Consider the following 22,950-nt stretch of genomic DNA (forward strand, 5'->3'; position numbering starts at 1 on the left):
TTTTATAAATAAAAAAAAAAAATTAAATACAAATAATTTTATTTATTTATTTTTGTAGAGAGTATATAATTCTCCATTTTGTTTCTCATTTATGGACATAGTTGATGTTTTTAAAATTGAAATTAGACATTTGGCCAGAAAAAAATCTTTTTTTTTTGTGTGTACATACACTTTTGTTATTACTAAAGGACTTAGTACCCAAAATAAACTTGTTTCTGTTCTATACAACTAATACTTATTATCTTATTATACCTGAGATAGATGGCTCACATAACTTGACATTAAAAGAGGAGATTCCACAATCGGCCTATTTACTTGCATATGAAGATTCACCATTGTTAAATCTTCCTGTGATGAAACAGCAGAAATAAATGATGTACTAGAAATAGAATGTGAATCAGAAGAATCCAATAGAGCACCGTTTAAGGGATCCTGCATCAAAAATATTAGACTTAGTACTAGGCTGAAATCATCTATTGAGAAAATTAAAATGGTATTTAATAATAAATTAATTTATTTAAAAATCAAATCATGGTAAAAGTCACCTGTTGTTCAGAGTTGGTAGACTTAGGACTAATGGCTCCATGTCTGAATTGAGGTGTTACAAGATTATTACTGTCCTGTTCTACATTTGTCTGTAACTGGATAATAAAAAACAATCAACCATTAAATGTAAATTAAAAAACAAATATTTAAAAATAATCAAAAATTAAATCTATATTTTTTACCTGATCAGCACGGTGTTGTGGAGTATGGATTTCATGATCACTGCGATGAGAACATAGTCTAGAAACTTGAGAATTCCCAGGAGCTGTGATACCTCCAATAATACTCATATCACTTCCATATCTCTTCCTAAAAACATATTACATTTTTTCTACATCACCAATTAATAAGTAAGTTTAATTAAGATAATAAGATAACTTTCTTGTAAATAAAAATAATTAATTATCTTATAACATAACCAGTATTTTACTTGGACTTACTTTCCGTCTGCTCTAGTAATGGAGTGTCTCAACGAACCAGGACGACTATTGATAGAAGCAACACCTCCTTGGCTCAATTCTTCTTCTGCTGAAAAAAAACCTTCAGACTGATTTTCACTGCACATGGAAATAGTTCTTTGGACCAGCTGCTCCTGAAGAGAATGGTCAGATTCTGAAGGGTCAACTTCACACTATCAAATAAAATAATTGGATATTATTTTTTTTTAAAACTTTATTAAAATACAAAGTTGTGTTGCCCAACTTCATTGGACTGCTAGTCACACACCATACTTATTTTAGTCTAATCAGACACTATTTCTAACCTTACTATTAATAAGCCTAGGCAAGTATACAATAATTATAATCATTAGGAATATTTAACATTAAAACATGATTTTTTTCTCCCTTTTTCATGATTTTTCCCCCCCTCCTTTTTTATCCTTTCCCCTTTCTCTCTTTTTTTCTTTTTACCTTTCATATTTTGGCTTCAACCCAATGTGTCTTTAATAGAATAGTGATTGAGATATGAGAAAATATATGAAAGATATTTAAGTAAGAAATTTAAATTAAAAAAAAAAAAAAATCACAAACTATGTTAAAATTAATATAGAATAAATATTAAAAATATATTCAAAACAATAAAGTAAGAAATAAAATAACGAATAAGATATGCAATGTATGCATGTCATCCTTCATCTGGACTACTCAATAATTTCCATAAATGTGGTGGTGGATGATTTCCAGGGTCCCAGTCGAGTATTATATTTACTGTTATCCTAGCCACCTCCTGGACATCGACCCCGAGTTCCTCCATGAAGCTCCTAGTTGTGCTGGGTATCGTTCCATGGGCTCCAAACCAGAGGCCTCTCACGTTGAAGTCTCGTTCTCCGAAGCCCTCACAGAACTTCTCCTTAAGGAAAGGGATGCATTTATCGTAGATTTCCTCCTTTTCCCTATCTACTTTATTTGCCTGGTCAAGGTCATTATTTTCATATCTAACGATGGGATCCAGAATGATTGGTGACTTCCCCTTCTTAGGGAAAGCAACAATATCCGCCTATCTTGTGGATCCATCCATAACGACACAGTAGACCTCGTCGAAGCAGGCAAAATCTCTTTCTTTTAGGAGCTTCATTAACTTGTACTTCACTCTATGATGTCAGCATGTTATGAGAAGGGAGTTGCTGGGGCATTTCCCCAGCACATGTGCTGGAGTCTCAGGCTCTCTGTTGCATTTGCGACAGAGGGACCCAACTTCTCTATCCTGTCCGCTGACACCTAGGACTCCACGTAGTGCATAATTTATATTCAATTTCAGTGCATTGGACCATTCAGAGCCTCTAAGTATTTATTTATCGTATATAAACCTATTTGCTCTTGGGGTCTCTTTGAAATGGTGTACTCCAAGTAAGAAAAAGAATTTGAATTATTGAATAAAAAAAGAAAAGTAAATGCCAACATAATTTAAAGATGAAAAATGCTATAAATTAATGAACAAAGGATATATAAAGAAAATAATGATAAAAAAAATATATATTAAAATAAATAATTTTTTAACTTAAATATAAATCACTAAATTCATAACCTACAGATTATAGAATTGACATTCTTTGAAAAATCTATTTCCAAAATTAAGTAAAAAAAAAGGTTATCATATTTATAGGTTGAAGCTGATATCAGATATTAGAAACAAAGGGAGCAGGGAGGAATGTTAAATTCAACAAAGAATGCCCCATATTTATTTTATAATGTAAAAATGAATTAGATCGAAAAAAAAGCATTTGTTTAATTTTTCAATATTGATGTTTTAATATAAAAATAAAAAGTGATTCATTTTGAATTTTATTATTTATGTTGATTTTCTAAATTTTGAAACAAAAACCTACAAAGGAAGTAATAAATGAAGAATAATCTTTGCCTTTATTTTCAATATCAATTTTGGGAATAATCCATAAGATGATATATAATAATATACACATAGTCTAGCCTGAATATATATACATTAAACAGACACAATCAAAAACAAATATTTAAATTTGTTTGAAGGATTGAGAATTTCAAAAATGATTAATGTTTGACAGTAATAGTGATTTGAATTAATAATTAATGAGGAGAGGTTATAATAAAAGAAAATACAAAAAAAAAATTTTTTTTGTTAATTTTAACAGCTAACATTTTAGACAATCTAAATCAGACAGATTTGATAGTTTTAAAATCAGAAGTTGCGGATTAAATCGGAACTTTGTTTATTAGTGAACTGAAACTTACGAGGGTGGTTTGAAAAGTTCTCGGAATCACCGCTAGAGCAACGTGGTTCCTGCGCAATAATCACACATCCTTTGTGAGTGAACACGTGGCATGAGTAGTAGTGATGACTCTTAGTTGTTGTTTTATGCATAGTGATTTGTGACAATGGCAAAAACTGAGATTTGAGCATTGATTAAGCACTTTGTAAAGAAAGGTATGAAAGCAAAGGAAATTCATGCCGACTTTCAGAACACACTGAGGGACTCTGTAGCCAAGAGGACCAGTGAGTTTAAATTTGGTCAGGAGGGCTTAGATGATGATCTGCGTAGTGGACAGCCAAAAAGTGCTGCAACCCCAGAATTTATCGCAAAAGTGCATACAAAGGTCATGGAGGATTGTCGACTGAAAGTGCGTGAGATTGCTGAAGCTATAGGGATGTCATCTGAAAGGGGTTTATCACATTTTAACCGAAGAATTGGGAATGAAAAAATTATCTGCAAGATGGGTGCCGTAGCATGAGACCATAAACGCACTAGATTGGAAATGTCCACTGAAAACAAAATGTGGCCCATTTTCAGCACAAGCAACAAGATTTTTTGCGCCGGTTTGTGACTACAGATGAAACTTGGATCTACTACTACACCCCACAGACAAAACAGCAGTCAAAAACTTCATGAACTGAGGCACAAATTGTTGCCACATCCACTTTATTCACCTGATTTGGCATCATCAGACTTCCATCTCTTCCCCAAGCTAAAAATTTTCCAAGGTGGACGAGGATTTCCTAAAACTGAAGAATTGACAGCCGAATTGGAGAGGTATTTTGCAGGCCTGGAAGAATCTCATTTTCGAAATGGGATCAAGGCATTGGAACACCGCTGGACCAAATGCATTAGTCTACAGGGAGACCATGTTGAAAAATAAAAGCAGTCCCACCACATTCCGAGAACTTTTCAAACCACCCTCATATTTCCAGCAACTGAAAAGTTTTACTATAAAAATCAGCAGTTCAATCTCAACTATTTTCCCTACTTTTATTTAAGAGAGGAAAAGAAGATATTCATTGAAAAAGTATTATCATAATAAGTTATTTTTATTATTTACCTGATGGGCAATAGCACTATTAACAAGTGCATTATATTGTTGCACCGTTGAGTTGAAGTAGTCAACAGCCAGTTTAGAATCAGAAATGCTGGATTTAGGTTGGCTTTCTGTTGACTCTTGAGGAACACTTAATATACTTCTAGTCTTATCAGCAGAGCCGGTACTTAGCCTCATGGACACGCTATCAGCTTCTATTTTTGGTGGAAAGAGGCTAGTAGGGCTAGCATCAAGGAGGCGAGAATAAGGCACATCACGTGTAGGTCCATTAGAACTTCTACTGATTAAAATAAAAGTCATATTTACAATAAGACCAAGCATTTATAAAAATAAAATAGCCATATATTAACAAATCAAAGGAACTACACCATAAAAAAACTTCAAGGTTTAACTTATTTTAAACCTTGTACAGAATTAAAATAGTTTAAAAAGATAACAGATTGTGGTTTTCATAATTTCAATGATTGATTTTATAACTACAGAAATATTTTTAAACCCAACTAAATGTTACAAAATATCTATAAGAAAAAGAAGAATAAATTGAATAAAACTAAGCACATTAAATTTGAAAACTAAATTAAAAAGCTACTGATTTGTAAAGGCTATCTATGCTTTCTAATGGCTCATTCTGTAATATTTTCTCAAAATTTAAAATCTTATAACCTAAATCTCTCCCTAATAAATGGAGCATTGAGGTTACGGCATTCAATGTACAGTCATGCATTTAAGTAGTAAGTTAGATGTTTTTAGTTAAACCCTTCACAGGGCGATGTATTCTGACTAATACATGACATTCTCAATTTTTATTTAAACAGTTTATATGTTTAACTATTCTTCCAGTATTGTTCTTACAGAAAAAAATGTGGAAATTTTCAAGATGTTATGTTGATGTACACGGTAGAATAACCCCCAAAATCTCTTTTTACTACATTTCATTGGTCAAAACAGACAAATCAGCTGTGAAAAAAAGTTCTAATGTTTTTTTTTCTATTATTTATTTTGTTTTTTATCACTTTTAAAAATATTCATTCATTGTTCACTGTTTATATTGTCTGAAATACAAGTCCTGTTTTGGATTATTTCCATGGAAAAAATATTTTATTATTATATTATTACTAGAATTGTTCGAACAATTTCTAACGTTTTTAACATTTCAGAGCATGGAAATAAGATAAATTTCACACTGCTTGGTTTCTTATTTTCAATAATTGGCCAAGAAAATTTTTTTATCTCCCCCCTCTCAAATTTTTGGGTTTCAAGATATGTAGAATCTAAAAATTCAGAAAATAAAAGATCGGTCTCCTAAGGCTTCTATCTCATGTTATTGGACCTAAATAATGAAAGTAATTTATAAATTAAATATTATCAATATTATAAAAAACAATACACTACAGTGAAATAATTTGCATAAGTTTCTCAAAAGGGGTGAGGTAAAGTTTGTTGTGGTAGCCAACCACAATGAATTTCATGAAACATGCCATAAGCTATGCTCCCTCAAAGAAATTATTTTGATTTTTTAAATTTCATACATCCAAGTAAAATGTATGGTAAGATTTGGAGGTGCATTTTGCCAGCTGACAAGAGATTGGGTTCCAACAACTTTATTATTTAGCAGAAAGATATAATATTGTGCATCTTTATAAATTTCCTTTATTCATCATTGTAACTGATTTAGAACACACTAAACATGACACAATCATGAATCAATAAGGATTGCTTGACTGTTATTCAATACATATTTTAATATGTCGATAATGAATACAACCAGAGTTAGGGAAAAAAATCGAATGTTAGTACTTGTTGGGTGACAGCAGTTAAGGATCGTTTTTAGTAGAAATATGAACAATAAATACTTTTTAGTAAAGCAGAGATTGGAAGATTTGATCTACACTGTTATAGATTTACTTTACTATCATTATAAATTTCTCCATTATTAGAGCTTCAGGTAACTAACAGACAGATGTTCTGTCTGACATAAAATCTACTTCCAGTAAAATCCTATACGAAGAAATTCAAATTGGTGACTCTAGTTAAGAAAAATAAACCAGTGCAATTATGGTTCATGAAGGATCGTGGATTCGATAATTGGTAAGGATGTACTCTTTGTTTAAAAAATGTTGACATGTACTTAATATCTTATGGAGATCTTAATATGAAAATTGAAAAAAAATAAAATTATGGAACAATGAAACTATATGTGAATGACACAAACAAAAAAACTGGTTATGATAGAACAGATTAATATCAGGGATTGAGAGTAACTATAAATTTTTATTTCAAAAGAGTTTCTATCACAAATTAATGTTTACTTTCTTAAAATACAAGTTTTGAAGAAATGTTTTAGACAATTATTTTTTAATTTTTACCTGAAAAAAAAAACTTAAATAGAAATGTTTAGATTTTTTCCTCATAATTTTGTTTTCAAAATAAGCTTTATTTTATACCATTTAAAAAAAATTAATCACTTTTTAACAATTTTTATTATAACTAGAATAAAATATAGAAGTTATAGATTAAAAAAAAAATGAAATATAAAAATTTTGATGTAATGAATGGACCTTAACATGACAGTAATTTTCCTGCTGTGACATATACTGACTATTACCACATTAAACCTGATGACAATGTACTGCCTCAACAGTAAATGTTATAATGGTAACTTTCATACAATTTACTCCATGGCAGTTGCAGTATCAATTACTGCTATGGCTGTGAAGTGTATCTGTATCGGAAACAGGCTTTATCGTGACAGTAGCTTCACCACCACTACATGCACTATCAAATATCATGCAGGACCAAGTGTGACAGTACTACTACAACAACAAATGCTGTCATAACTGCAACTATTGCACAGCTTACACCAAGGTGGGGCGATGAGCAATTCACCCCAAAATCTTTTTATATGTTTTCAAAAAATTAAGGAGACATTTTTATATAACTGCAGTTCAATACTTTTTTTAAAAATCTTTTCTTTTACAAATTTTACTTCAGTTTAAAAAAATTAGGTAGTAACTATTATTGTGAAATCAATTGAAAACCATTAATGATAATTTCGGTCCCTAATAAAAGACATCAAAATATATTGAAAAGTAACTATTTTTTTATTTAATACCAGATTGGCCAGGTGAGCCTTACATGGTTAATGTAACAGTTACATTTTTTGAAAAGTAGCTAATAAACCTGTATAGACTGCTGATTATGATTATGATGAGTGAGCATGTAAGATACGAGTGTTCTGTAAATTCCCAACTTATCAAAAAGCTGTAACTAACCTAATAATAGACAGCCTACAGGCCTAAACTATAAATTTACCTATTAGGCGTTGTTGAGGTATAAGAGAACCTCCTAGGCTGACTAGATTTGATACTTGCTACAGGGCTTGGAGTTTCTACTTTCCTCCTTTCCCTATGATGATCTGTGACTGACCTGGATCTTTCAACTCTTGTCTCATTATGGGGGCCATCGACGACTTCCTGAGTTATATGATTCATCTAAAAAATAATAAGGAGAAATGAGAATAGTTCATACTACTTAATAATTATTGAATCACCATATAACTACTCAATAAAACAAAGTAAGTGATTCCAAAAAGCTACCTTAAGACCAGTAGGGCGAAGAACTGGATCTGTAGCCATTCCAACTGACTCATGGATATTAACATCATGCGAATTGTAAGGAGGTGTATGAAAAATTAGGTGAGATTCGTGTAGTATACTTTGTCCAAATCCTGGGTCTTTACCAGGTTCATTGACTCTGAAAAAAAAAAAAAAAGAAACATAAATAGTTACATTAAATAAATCTTTATTCTGATAAAAAATATTAATCCATCAATTCATAATAATTCTTAACATTGATTGAATTAATTAATGTAAAATATCACAAACTATATTAATGAATTGACTTTCAAAATTGGAGAGAGAGAATCAATTTATCCAACTCCTAATATGAAATTTTACTTTACCAAAAATAAAAAAAGTTTTAATAAATCAAAACATACCTAAATGCAGCAATATTAATACCATCAACAGCGTCTTGTCTACTAGGTCTAAAAAATCTAGGACCATTTGCATTGCTACCAAAAAAACTACAACCACCAATACAACCACATTTGGCAGATTTTTCACCAGGCCAAAGCAACCACAATCTTCTTGAGCGTTCATCATGAGTTTTTAAGAACCTTGAATAAAATAAACACAATTTATAAATATAAATTTTTATGAATAATTGAGCTATAAAATAATTCATAACACAATAAAAATATTAATGAATTGAACAATGACCTATGCTGGACAAGATGGAGGTTATGATCTGTATTTGAAAGTGAGACTGCTGCTTCAATGATTAAAGGTCCCAAAGAAATAGAACCAACTTCAAGCCATATGTCTGGTTCATTACTTGATCTGAAAGAAAAATAACCTTTTAGATTTGACCATCGCATATTTGACATTTGCCAATAAATGTCATCAAAATGAACTTACTTATGTTGGGAACGTCCACTGCCTGTTGTATTTGTCGCAGACAGATGGTTAGTGACTATTACCTGCCTAACTTTAACTGAAGGAATCACACCGGTCATACCAGATTTAACTTGATTTCCATGAAGGTTACAAGTTGAAAACCTTATAGGAGCAGCCTATAAAAGCATTCATAAGTTAGTAGATGAAGTAAAAAGGAATACTCTTCTGGAACATTCTTGGTGTTTATTCTAGACAATTAAATTGGTAATGAAGATCTTAATTGTAGCAATATTATGGAAACAGATAGTTTCTGTACTGGACTTTGCATCCAAAATGCTTAAGAAAGTTGTTTGCTGTTAATTATTTGTGTTATTTACTAATATAATAAAATTATTAATTCAAATAATAAACTTTTGTGTAATAATTTTTAGTGTTTTTTTTTTAATTGAAAATAAAACAAGTAATAACTTATTATTTTAGAATAAAAGCCATCCATGATGAGAATATCCTTATTCCATACCAAGCTGAAATATAAAGTAAAATAATTTGCTTTCAAATTAAATAAATCACCAAACTTACCACTAAGTTAATGGCAGTTCCTAACTCGACAAGGAACAAATCCACCGAGTCAATGGCCACCCTAACGAGCCGATATTTGATCTGATCAGGAGGAGGACATCTGTAAACTCCAGAAGGGTCACTCTCTGGACAATCAACTGGAATTAAACCATGATGGCAAGGCGGCGGCGCACGGGGAGGTAATAGTCTATTTTCACTGTCTAATGTTAGGAGCAACAAGCATTCAAGGCTACTCATCACATTATAAAGCTATATATACAAAAATGTATAATAATACAATTAGTAAAAAATAAATGTTTTAAATTAATTAACTAACTTATAGGAAACATTCAAAACATTTGCATTATTACCTGAGCAGTTGACATTTTTCCACTGAGTTTCCCAAGCTGGAGTTCCAATAACCAAGCATATTCAATAGTTTCCTGATCATAACTTCTTCCTTCATCGCTGAACATGGCCTGACCACGCAACTGAAAAAAAAAGTTGTAAAAATCATTTGTGTTATGGTGTATCCATGAGGCAATGGTAATAATCCTCCAACAATATATAAATTTAATATTAATATGCCAAATTAATTACAGAAGCAAAATTATAACTAAATTAATTTCAATAAAGGACTGAAAAATTTTCATAAAATAAAAACTAAAATATGCCTTTGAGAGTCTCCTGGACAAGTATGATAATGATAAACAAACATTTAACATCAAAACAGTTTCTAAGTATAATTTATAAAGATCAAGTATAGCTATTGAACATTGAGTCATAGAAGATGGTTAGTTCTAACCCTGCATCTGTGGTAATAATAGTTTTCCAGAGTCATGAGGATCTGCATAATTATAACTTGTTTACTGTCGTGTAGTTTGTTATAATATAAAAAAAGTCAACATACATTAAATAGCATTTTTAATTATGTAATATAAATTATAAATTATAAAATAATATATACTAAAAATCCAAAAAGGCTTACTTGAAATCCTGAGAGCATGAGATGACCTTGATTGAGATGTTTTTCTTTCGAAGGCCGATTAGCCAACTTATCGCTACTTAACAGAATAGCTGGTGAAAGGAGAAGTTGTAGCTGTGTTTCTTTATATCCTTTCTTCATTTCGAATCCGAATCTTTCGAGCAGAATAATTGGACAAGGCGGATCCTTTTCTGTACACTCCTAAAATTAAAAATTTAATTATTTTGTTTTGACTGATACAATAAATATTTATCAAATAGAATAAATTATTTATCAACCCAAAGATTAAGTTTCTGTCTATTGAATTTAATGCTTATAGGAATTCCAACCAGGAATGTGGAATATGACAAGAAGCATTCATTTATTTTGTAAAATAAATGATTTTTAAAATTTTTTATAGACTGATTATAAATCTATTTTGAACGCATAAACATTTGAAAAATAAGCTAATCTCCAGATCAAAAAAGCTAGAAGTCTATAAGATACTAATTAGAATTGTATTAACCTATGGCTCAGAATATTGAACACAAACAAGAAAACAAGAATCCTATCTCTCTCCTTTATAAGAGATATCTTATCTCCTATATAACTTTATAAGAGTTGTTAATAAAAAAATCTGAATCATGAATTGCAGAAAGTCCATATTGCTGGATGCAATATAACATGGAGTCCAAGCGCATGTTTATAGACTGGAACATTCAGAGTTTCAACATTGTGTGTCAAATAAGTACAAGAATATACTACTTAAACTTGTAACCTTGTAAACTTGTAATCTTTGCTTTACTACTTCCAATCCCTAGTCACTTAGCTACACCTTTTTAAGTTTTAAATCATTAATACTCAAATAAATTTAAAATTGATACACCAAGTAGTTATTTTTGTATGTGTAACAATTGTAAGAATTTTATTTAAATACAGTAATTTAGAGGATAGAACCTGGAGGAACTATGGAGCTATTACCTCTAAATTACTTTGCTTAGCTCACTATCACTTACCTTCATCAAATGAGCTTGAATATCATGCATTGTAATTGAAACTGTAACTTCAAGAGGGCGATAAATCCTCGGATCAAATTCTTCTTTAACAGAATCATCGGTGACCGAATTCGGTGTTTCTGGGATGGGATTCGAGCTTTTTGGAGTAATTTGAAACAGAGGAGCTTCATTCATATCTGTGAAATTCTGATCGTCACCAAAGATATTTTCCTATATAAAACAAAACCATACTGTTAAAATTAAAGAAAAATAGAGAAATTATCATAAGGATTTTAAATAAATACACAAGACTAATTTATTAGAATTACATTACATAGATAAAAATATAAATTTTCACAATCTTTACCAGACCAGCTAGAGAGCATTATAATTGGATCGAATTTTTAATGCGCAGCTTTCAATAGAGCTATCCGTTTAAAAGCCCCCCTAAAAAAGCATTTTGGGACATGAGACTGTCCGTGGCACGATTATCTCTTGAAGGAATGGATAGATTTAATTGTTTTTTTTTTTTTTTGTTTTGTAGGATTTTAGTAGCCAATGCTTGTGTACCAAATTGGACAGACTATGTACACTAGCTGCTAAGTAATAGGCAAAAATGTGTCTTTCTCTAACCTTTAGTGCCAAAATGGTTCTAATAATTTTGAAGAAACATCTTTAAGATCTTTTACTTAAAGCCCTTAAGTTTTTGTATATAACATAATTTTTTGAGAAAAAACAGGAACAAAATTAGCTTTCATTTGCGCATAATTAAAAAAATATATATTTGATGTTAAACAATGCTTATACTTATCTTAAAGGTAACAAAATTCTGTTTAAAAAAAAAAAAAAAATTGAAATTGGATGAGAAGCATTGTACTGATACTTTTACTTTCCTTACCACCTAGTTAAGGAGAGTATTGTAATCAGGTCAAATTTTTGATATGCAGGTTTTCAATATATCTATCCATGTTAGAGCCCTTTCCAAAGTCCAAAAAAAAATTTAAAATTAGTCTAAAATTTTATTTATAACTGTGATTAATAAAAGGATTATTTAAACTTTAAAGAATATAGTAATTATTTCATAAACCATTACATTATGATTTAGCTTTTCAAAACAACTTACCTTCAAATTGACAAATCCTTTAATCCATGTACCATATATCAACATCACAGATGGTCCTATTTCCAGTTCAAGACTGACTTTGTCAGGTGGAAGAGTTGTTGGGTCAAATTTAGGCCCATCCTATTCAAAGAAAATAAAAGTGTTTCAACTGCTTCAATAATGGTTTAACTGATTCTTGTAATTAATATCCTATTAGAAATCAATAAGGGCTAATTAAACACAAACAATAAGAAAAACTCACTAGAAAGCTTTGTTTACAAATACACTTTGTTAATTACAAATGTTCCTTGAAGTGATCCTTTAACTTAAATGGAATGCTGATATGAACCGGAACCGAGATGTAAAGGTATTTAAATGAAGAATATAAATTAGATTAGTTTCTAATACAATGTAATATTGTGGAATATATAAGAACCTTATTTTAATCTATTCATTAAATATATATTTAAATTCATTAGTTTCCAGAAGTTAAAATCAAACCTTGTATATTTCTTAGTAGCCATAATATTTAAGCTTTAAGTTAATATAAATTAAAGTTTTGTTTTTTGAGATACAAGGTTTTTATTCAAGGCCATCAGTATTCTATATGTATCATCGAACAAGTATAAATACCTGTTTCCAATTCCTTATCAATGGTCTTTTTCTAGTATGAGGAATTCTCATAGGAGAAAGTAGAATTTCTTCTTTTTCAGGAGTTGTAATATCGGCCTGAGGAGAAGGCCCAAATAAAGGCATAGGATGATAAATATAATTAATTGAAAGCGCAACAATGGGAACTGACCAGCAGTCTAACCATCCTTCCCTGAAAATAAATTTTCATATCACTAAAATTAAAATATGTTTCATTAAAATAATAATATAAACTATAATATAAAAATCTATGTATCTATCCAACTACTTTAACCAACTACCCTACTTTGAGTAAAAATTAATCTTTAGTTGTTGCAAAATAGCTACTTCCTCTTACTTTATTTCTATTTGTAGTTTAGGTAGAACCATTGAAACACGAAAAGATTAGTAAAAATTCAGTTTATTTTAGCATCAACACAGTCTATTCCCTTCTATGACTTCATAGGTTAGATATTCAGTTTTATAAAATATTGGGATTTCCAACAGTATGTTATACTATATTATTACTATTCTTATTTCTAGATTTTTTTTTTCAACTGGGAAAATATCTTTCAAAATTTATATTCATTCATTGTTATTACTGCTAACAATGAGAGATTATTAATTCTTTAAAACACACAAAATTAAAGGTGGAAGCTATTTTGAAAATTCAGTATTAAAGCTCGGTCAAACTATTTCAATGAGGAAAAGACATATCTGATATTAAAGATAATTCAGTTGTACATTGATATAATGACTTATGACTTGAGCCTCTTTTTATTTTTTTTATTAGCATTTTTTTGTAAACCAAAACCTGTCCAGTACATCTAGAAACTGAGTACTTCATCTCCAGCTGTTAAATTCAAATATTTTATGGTGTCATAGCAACAATTTTGTAATCAACACACTAGATAAATTTAGGAAAATGATAAAGGCCCATTAATTATCTCTAATATTTTTTCAAAGGGCTTAGTTAATTATTTTAACAATTGGTAACCCATTCATAGTATCAAATAGCAGCCTTTAATTAGCTTTTTGATTGTAGATGTCTATCCTATTAGTCAGCTTTAAGCAGTTAATGATTACTGTCCTATGGGATTAACATAATCAATTAAGTCAGTAATTAATATCAATAGGATACAACTTAATCGCTTAAAGGAATAAAACTTTACAGCTTATAATTAAATATAAAGTCAATTACTGATTTCACATAACAGAGAATATATATTATAAATGTGATATATACACAATAAATAAAACTAAGAATATAAGTAAGATACTTATAAAATTTCTTTAATTTGTTTATTTTAATAAATATTAAACTTACTTTCTCTTACAAATATTCCTCCACTTTTTGTTAGTTTCTGTAGATCTAGGAGGCATAGTATTGCCATCCCTACCAATTAATTTAGCATTTTTGTCAAGCGAAAGCAGTATCAGTCGTGAAGTATTAACTTCAGGGAGATACACTGACAAATCCATACTCTCACCCTGATTAAATAATACAAATATAATGATTTTGTAAACAGTTTTATATTAAAAAATAAAATAGTGAAAATGAGCATTTATAAATAAAATCATTAATTTTTCCACTTATCATTGGTTAATTTCATCAACATCTCATACCTTTTATTTTGAAATATGTTATGTTCAACTTACTGAACAGAATTATTTAACTAAATTGGGTTTTATTTTGTGTTATTTATCAGAAAACACTAAACTTTTTTTGTCTGAATTTGTTTCGTAATTAATAATTTAAGAGACTACATTTTATTTTCTACAACTAAGCAGCATTTAATGAAATTCATTAATTCTTTATGCAAGTAAACACAATTATGTACTTTTTGATAAATTGATATTCCAACAGTAATTGTGTAATGAGGGGATATCATTTACTTTTCCAGTGTGAATAATAATAACAAATAAAGATAAGCATAAAAATCTCATGAGAAGTGCAACTTCTTCTTCAGGATTAGGAAATGGAATTTGATTCAGGGAAATCTCTCTTAACTAAATGAAATAACCCTTTTATTTATAAATTTCCATTAATTCTACTTCAAGGAAGATGATAGAGGAAGTATGATACAAATAATTTAGATTGTAAATATAGGACAGAATATTACAAAATATATATAAATTTGAAATGAGTGAACTTTTTTTTTTTGGTTCTAGGAATAATTCTATTAAACCACTTAGCCAGAATTTTACTCAGAACATTCCACCACTCCAAATTTAAGAGTTGAAAGACTTAAAGCATTTTTAAGGAACAGAGTCCGAAAAAGTTGGGATTCAATGTGTGCTGAGGAACCATACCACCACTCACTAATAAGCTAAGAAATGCAAAAAAAAAATACACAAAAGTGGACAAGTGCCATAAGGGGAAACAGAAGAGAAGGGATTGTTGCACGAGTGAGAATAGGAGAATATCCAAATTTAACACACGCCCACTTATTCACAAAAGAGGACTAACCTATATGTCAAACCTGTCAGTCCCCGTTATCCATAAAGTATATAATTGAAGAATGCTCATCATTTTTTCAAGCCTTCGAAAATAATAAAATTCCTCGAACAAGAGAATTGGCCCTTAAAGACTCAGCAGAATCCATAGACAAAATCATAAAATTTCAGAAAGAAACTTAACTATATAATAAAATATCCAATATCGACCAGTGTTAAGAGAAAACATCTATGCAACTGTTGGATTCATCTATCTAATGTCAAAGACAAGAAGATAAATAAAGTAAAAAGGACGTAATAACCAAGATGTTGATCACCCTGAATAAAAATGTAAACTAATCTAATCTAAGGAACACCTCAATTGATAATTTCAGCTTCATAGGCAATGCCATTTTTGAGATTCAGTCATCAATACGCAGTAAGTAGGATCTGTTCTTTTATGTGTTAAGATCAAGACAACCCTTTTGCAAGCACACATGTGAACAGAATATTTATGAAATACACCTGGATCAAAAGTAAAAATCTTTGCTAATACCGGCTCGATTTATATAATTTTAGTTTTGCATTTTAGAGAATTTCATTACCTGTCAAATGAAGGGCTAGAATATTCCAGGATATGTATAGTTTTAGAGTTATTAAACAACCATTTTTTTAGGTATTAGAAATTATTTCATTTCAAATAAATTAAAATACATTGCTAATACCTGAATCCAAAATTTTAGAGGTATATTTGGAGGAAGAAAATCCGTGAAAGGCAGATCAAAAGAAAAATCAAACACCTCCCCGCAAATCGCTATGTACACTAAAATAAAACAAACAAATTAATTAAACATTCATATGATAATAACACATGGGGAACATAAACAAGACTCACTATTTTCATGGCTCTGTGATGAACAATCAATCCAGTTATATTCGTTAGCTGGCATAATAAATTCAAATTCTTTCATGAGCAGATTTATCCTCCATGTATAGGGTACGAAATGTAGCAGATCTGGTCGAGCTTTCGAAGCCCAGTCGTTCATCATTGCTTGGAAAAATTCCTTGTGAGCGTAAATAAACCAAACTGTAGCTTTGCATCCCGTCAAATTCAATACCCAATCCTGATGTGCATTCCATTTTGAAGGAAATTTTGATTTAACTGTGTATTCCAAAGTTTCACTTTCAACTAAACTACGATACTGAAAGAAAACAAATTATATATTGATACTGAAATCCAGGGAGATGTGAAATATCATTAATAAGAAACTTTGAGAGCATAATAGCTGATTTTCTAGTAAGTGATATAAATACAATTATATGATATGTTTCTAGCAAGTAGAGAACAGCATATTCAGCATATTAGATAAAGTAGAAATTTGAGGAATAATGAAGACTAGAATAATATCTCTCTTTTTCCCCATTGGCCTGAAATGAAGTATGTTCATCATTTGTCTAAAACAAGTTAGAGAGCTATACAGATTACTTTCAATGTTTTCTAGCATGACATATTTAGAATAGAGTATAACTTTTTTTTTTTTAATATTTAAATGTGCGAAGCAATCTCATTTTCCACAGTTACTTTATCCTACAGATGATTTGAAGCGCCTACTGGGACATCTTGTCTGACTGGGAGTGAAAGTGTTAAATTCTATTTTAAGACAAGAGCAATGAATGAGGGAAGGAAAAGTATAATCACCTACATATATTTTAATAATACATACTCTGGCATTAATATAATAAAATGTGAGCCAACCACAAAGAAAACTTTAGCCTAACAACATAAACCTCATCATTTTCAAGATTAAACATAAAAAATGATTACTTGTAAACTAGTAGAAGCTTCTAAATGTAAGAGCTGTCCAGTAACTTTAGAGGTATACCCATCAGGTCCGACAACCCATGGCATAGTGACTTCTAAATAAGATCCTGGTCCTATATTCACATGAACAGCATTCGTTTCCTGAAAATTAATAAATGTGGTGTATATAAAATAAGAAAATTTGAATGAACTTAAAAAAAACAAAACAAAAAAAAAAACAGTTAAAGATTATTTTTACGAAAAGAACAAAATGAAAAATAAATAATAGAAATGAATTAATTGTTGTAAATTAATCCAATTATGCAAATAAAACCTATACAAAAATTGGCAATATGTCAAGGCATTAATCTTAATCAAAATTAAAGACACAAAATACAAAACCTAGTTCCATAACTTGATGTTAAGACTATTGAAATTTTTTACCTCCTTATTCTTTTTCATCAAAACCGGAAATACTTAATCCAATATCTACAGAAGTATGAGTGTTTTTTAAATAAATTCTGTATGTATTGAAATACAATTTACTTAAAAATATTGAGTAAAAAGTATATGAGCACTGAGTGCACAGAGCATTCAAGTAGTTATTTCCTTTAATAAAAAATATCTAAATCGAAAAAAACCCAGAAAATTATTGTATTCAAAAGATGTACCTAAAGTATTAAATGATTTGAACAATTGCTTGATTTTTACTCAAAAAATGTTTTTATTATTGATTATAAATACTCATATCTAAACTGGTTTGAGAATAATTTCTCAATACTCATTCATAAAGTTTTTCTGGAGATTAAAAGATGCCATAAGAAAGAACAAATACTTCTTCATAAATCTTAATGAAAAAAAATTAATAGGTTCTTCAACAATTGAAAGGATTTGGTTGGTGCAGCCAAGTGGCTAGAGCATATGTTAGTGATAATACAAAGATGAAGAATTTGTTCCATTTCTGGATACAGCTGGTGTCGTTGGGATGTTAAATAAAAAAAAACATTTAAATTGTGGAAGCTCACTAGTTAAAGAAAAATAAAAAGGCAATGATTAGTATAATATTCAGTAAAGAAACAAATTTTTCTTAAGAATAATAATAGAAAAAATTAATAAAATAAGTCAAAAAGGTGAAGCATCTGAAAAATGTTGAGAATATAATCATACTGTATCTAGCAACGAAAAAGAATCCTAGAAATTCTGCTTCTACCAATTAAATGTATAAATATTTCAGAATTATATGAACTAAAATACAACAAAGAGAAGATTTCAATGGTTCACAGGCTTAATTATTAAATACAAATATACCTTAATTTGTTTTTTTTGGATCATTACAACCATTTACCTTGTTTTTAGAAAATAAAATATCAATCGTTGCATCGTATAATGTGCTTAACCTAATATCGAATGACTGAACCTGCCGCTTTTCCCCAGGCAATGGAGCTTTAGTCATCTAAAAAAATAAAATACATTTTATTTAATACTTTCATGACATAAATAGACAAAAACAATTTTGTTTACTTACCTCCAAAGGTTGGTAATCTTGAGGAAAAAAGAATTTAAAAAGATGTTCTCTTTGTCTGTCTGCCCAAGGACCATAACTGAAGTCAGTCCCTTTGCCACACTGAAATTGAAGGTATTAAATTATTCAGTGGAAAAAAAATATATAAATAATTATAATGACAACCAAAATAGTCATTAAAATATACCTTGACATCCATTCCCCAGATAGGTGGAGCAGATTCAACTATGTCTCCATTAGCAAGCTCAAGCATCAGCGGCTCCGCGGGAACTATTCCTATAAAAATATCAACAGGTAAGGACTGGGTTTAGAAAAAATTGAATAGTCCATTTAATAAACAAGCTTAAATTACACTTATGAATCAAAATTCTTACAGAGACCTCAACATTCAGAATCAGGTGGCACTAATATGTATCAAACATGGCATAAATATAAAATATTCATCAAGGCAGATAAATAAGTAGATAAATATATTATGATCTAGTAAGGCGATTCTTCTTAAGCTGCTTAAGATGCCACATGAGCACCATCCACAAAGATATTACATTTTAGAAAATTAAATTAATATAAAAGTTAAATTAAAATAAAATAAACAATTAATACAATCAAATAATTTATTTTAGAAGGTCATAAGTCCAGAATTACCGATATATACTTTTTTTTTTTTTTTCAAAATGCTCTTAAGATAGAATAAATTTGTATTAGAATTTTGGCATAGTTCTATGTATTGAACCTCATATTATAAATGTCTTTGTCGGATCATCTGCATTGGTACCTGATTCCTGGAAAGTTGCAGTTGACACTTGTCAACGCAAAAGGAATTTAGCAGGGGTATAATGGATACAAGATGTTTCAGGGTCAAAATCCATTAGACCAGGTATCAGCTCGAAAAGGGGTCAGCAAGCAAGATCAGAGGATGATAATTATGGACTATTCCCACCACTTGTAGGGCTCTTTTAATAAATTATTCTGAAGGGGTGGAGCTTCAAGTAGTCAGTGAGGAAGCAGGAACTGAGAGATGACACCCCCTGTCAACCAAGTGAGATTTGGCAGAGAGAAGGGACACAGGAAGACAGATCAAGCTGGAAGAGAAAGGTACTTCAGGCTGGGAAGAATACACTTCAATGATAGGAAGAATGACTTAGGCAGGTCTTGGACATCAACCTTTCTAGGAAAACATAATGAAGAGATGATAGCCAACCACACACCACGACATGTATCACCCACCCAGATTCATATATAATATAACAATATTTTATGGCAAGCCATCTATCTGGATCATTTCATTGCAATCATTATATATATCGACTTTTATGGAATACTCCTTAATCATGAAAAGTTAATATTTTTATAATTCTATGCTTTTCTTATTTATATATCAATGATTTCCAATGTTTTTCAGTTCATATATAAAAATAAAGAAATAATAATAAAGATAGGGGTTCCATGAATAAGTGAATTGCCAAAGAAACAAGTTTGAGAACCACAGATCTAATCTGTTAACAAACAGTGATTACAAGCGACCTGCATTGGCTTAGGGTGTTTTATATGTAAATAGTAATAAATTCAGCACTTCATTGTTATACAGTGCTTATATAGAGGTAAAGTATAGAGCTAAAGTATAGAGGTACTTCATATAGTGGAAAATATTTAGACTCAATACATTTCCTGAACAATGGAATATAGTAACTAATATAGAAGATCAACTATATTCAATTTAATTAATGACTAATTTAATTAATACTGCTCAAGAGATAAAGACCCATCTTCCAAGAGTGAGCATTATATAAAAAATAAATAAATATGAAACATAATATATACTTCATTTTTTATAGGTATATGTTTGAATGATACCTATTTATCTATAGTTACCAAGTGAATGATAAGTTAAGAAATAATAGTTACCTGGTTCATCCATATAATAATAGAGATCAACATTGTTTGAAGAGAGCACAACAAATCCTTCACCCATATATCTTGGAGGATCATCTGCCATTCCAGTATACTTCGGACTGGGGGCTAAAATTACCTAATAACACACATTTAATAAAGATTAATTTACAATTTACAAAATAAGACAAATTTGACTTTAGGAATCTATATGTATGGGGTACCTTAAAATTTTCGGCTTTACACTTAGCAAAATGCATGAAATGATCTAATCTCGAAGCAGCAGGTTTCGTTGAATAAGTTACATGAGCTTCTTCTACTTGAATAGAAAGAGTTGTAGGAACAAGTCTATTTCCAAAAACAACACGGGCCTAGACAAGAAACAGGTTACAATAAATAATTGAATAAGGTTCAATATGCTAGAGATAGTAATTATGTTATTTTTTAATATTAAGAAACTAAAAATTATATATTTTATTTCATAAAAATTAGTAAATAAATGTTTGTTTAGGTAAAACTCCTTCCAAAAAAGTAAATTATTTGGTCCATACCATTTAGATACAACTTTTGATTGCTTGTGTATATATAAAGAAATTGAAAAATAAAATCTTAAAGACTTTTTTAAAAGAGCTCAAAACATTATAATACCTTGTTGGTAATTATAATAAATTATTTTTTATAATTTGGTAATTATAATAACTACTAATATCAAGATGAGTAATAATACAATGTAAAAGTTATTAGAACTGTTATTTTGATAAGTACATTTTCAAAATTTTAAAGAAAAATCCTGAAGATAGATTCATAATTTCATTTTTGAAAAATAAATACTTAACAAACCAAAATCTTGTTAATTTTAAAACAAAAACTTAATTATTGTCAAAATTAAAAAAAAAAAAAAAAAGACTAAAGGAAGTCATTATTGTTGCTTATTTAAATTTAATTTAATCAATAAATTATCATCACTATATTCAGAACAGTACTTCATGATGCTTCTCAAGTTGTATTACATTTTTTTAAATTTATAATTATCATTGAGAACTAACTATAGCTTATTTTTAAGATATGTGATCACGATGAAAAACTAAAGAATCATATTTCAAATGCAATCTACACGAGTCAGTTTATGATAATGAATATCATCTCTGAAGATTTTATTAAGAGTTTAAAAGCTAGCCTTGTGATAATGAAATTTTATTAAGAACTAATATACTCACTGAAGATAAATCAAATTTAATAACGGGAATGAGATCTCTCCAACTCTGTCCTAATGAACCGGCTCCAGGTTGTGGTCTCTGTTTTTTGGCAAGATCTAATTTCTCACCTATTATTCTATTAACTGAAACATTTAAATTACATTTATGGACTATAAATAAATTAAAATAAGATACGATACTTTAAACATATAATGTTAAAAATATTTACCATCTTGTTTTTCATTTTGAGAAAAAATACAAGAGTCCAACCCAAATACACTTTCTAAATGATTATATATTTCGGATCGATTATAGACATGCAATTCAAAACCATTTAACATAACAGACAACCTAGTATCTGAATGAGATAAATCTGAAACAAAATTTTAGAAAAAAAATTAAGTGTATAAATAAAATAAATTTTATTAATAATTCACAATATTTGACAGAATGTTTAATGTCACAGTGGCATAGGTATAGTTACATATTGAGAATTCTCAATATGCAAATCGAACCAATTAAACAAAAAAGATAACAGCATTGTTACTTCAAAAATATTCAATAATTTTTGTCATAAACTATTACTAGTTAAAATAGCAATTTTATCATTTATTTGGATCATTACAATATAATTCCATACTATGTATAAAATCACATTTCTATATTAACAAATAATAACAACTATTAATATATTAACAATAAAATAAGTAAAGTTAACATGAACAATTAAACTAAACAATTAATTAAAAAAATAAAGTTATTGTTTAACATTCTTTTTTTCTTCTCTTTTTCATAATAGAAAACTCATGTTCTTAATTAAAATTTTTTATAAGAATTTTCACTTTTATTAAAAAAAAAATCTCTATAAAACAGTTTTCACACAAACATTAACACTAAAAATCATTTCAGGGCCAAAAGTCTGAATATATGAACTGGAAAAAAATTCTATTCAATTGACGCTAACATAATGCCTTCCCGAAAAGTAGTTGTAAAAAATTTACAATACATCACTTCAATAATTAATAAGGTCTATCATGGGGTGATTATTACAGTAACTACAAATAT

General features: G+C 29.4%; 1 protein-coding gene across 2 annotated transcripts in view; it reads right to left on the reverse strand.

The window, feature by feature from the left end:
- tweek (transmembrane protein KIAA1109 homolog tweek) overlaps nucleotides 1-22,950 on the reverse strand; it is a 94,590-nt gene that overhangs the window by 70,003 nt on the left and 1,637 nt on the right. Inside the window, exons 4-30 of one of the 2 annotated variants that reach the window (XM_067050070.1) lie at nucleotides 22,115-22,258; nucleotides 21,907-22,028; nucleotides 20,914-21,060; nucleotides 20,705-20,828; nucleotides 18,987-19,075; nucleotides 18,803-18,901; nucleotides 18,623-18,730; nucleotides 17,302-17,439; nucleotides 16,372-16,678; nucleotides 16,202-16,299; nucleotides 14,368-14,531; nucleotides 13,044-13,233; nucleotides 12,432-12,551; nucleotides 11,330-11,539; nucleotides 10,338-10,535; nucleotides 9,721-9,840; nucleotides 9,371-9,619; nucleotides 8,813-8,967; nucleotides 8,615-8,734; nucleotides 8,332-8,511; nucleotides 7,931-8,087; nucleotides 7,647-7,825; nucleotides 4,338-4,611; nucleotides 987-1,177; nucleotides 729-855; nucleotides 546-641; nucleotides 253-432 (exon numbers count right to left, since the gene is read on the reverse strand). In XM_067050070.1, the coding sequence (XP_066906171.1) occupies nucleotides 253-432; nucleotides 546-641; nucleotides 729-855; nucleotides 987-1,177; nucleotides 4,338-4,611; nucleotides 7,647-7,825; nucleotides 7,931-8,087; nucleotides 8,332-8,511; nucleotides 8,615-8,734; nucleotides 8,813-8,967; nucleotides 9,371-9,619; nucleotides 9,721-9,840; nucleotides 10,338-10,535; nucleotides 11,330-11,539; nucleotides 12,432-12,551; nucleotides 13,044-13,233; nucleotides 14,368-14,531; nucleotides 16,202-16,299; nucleotides 16,372-16,678; nucleotides 17,302-17,439; nucleotides 18,623-18,730; nucleotides 18,803-18,901; nucleotides 18,987-19,075; nucleotides 20,705-20,828; nucleotides 20,914-21,060; nucleotides 21,907-22,028; nucleotides 22,115-22,258 (4,286 nt within the window). Of the gene's footprint in view, nucleotides 1-252; nucleotides 433-545; nucleotides 642-728; nucleotides 856-986; nucleotides 1,178-4,337; nucleotides 4,615-7,646; nucleotides 7,826-7,930; nucleotides 8,088-8,331; nucleotides 8,512-8,614; nucleotides 8,735-8,812; nucleotides 8,968-9,370; nucleotides 9,620-9,720; nucleotides 9,841-10,337; nucleotides 10,536-11,329; nucleotides 11,540-12,431; nucleotides 12,552-13,043; nucleotides 13,234-14,367; nucleotides 14,532-16,201; nucleotides 16,300-16,371; nucleotides 16,679-17,301; nucleotides 17,440-18,622; nucleotides 18,731-18,802; nucleotides 18,902-18,986; nucleotides 19,076-20,704; nucleotides 20,829-20,913; nucleotides 21,061-21,906; nucleotides 22,029-22,114; nucleotides 22,259-22,950 lie in introns of both variants that reach the window. The other variant, XM_024359413.2, reaches the window with a different exon arrangement.

Source organism: Halyomorpha halys, unplaced genomic scaffold (assembly GCF_000696795.3).
Source record: "Halyomorpha halys isolate HHAL.00 unplaced genomic scaffold, Hhal_1.1 Scaffold100.1, whole genome shotgun sequence".
In the NCBI taxonomy this organism is placed as follows: domain Eukaryota; kingdom Metazoa; phylum Arthropoda; class Insecta; order Hemiptera; family Pentatomidae; genus Halyomorpha; species Halyomorpha halys.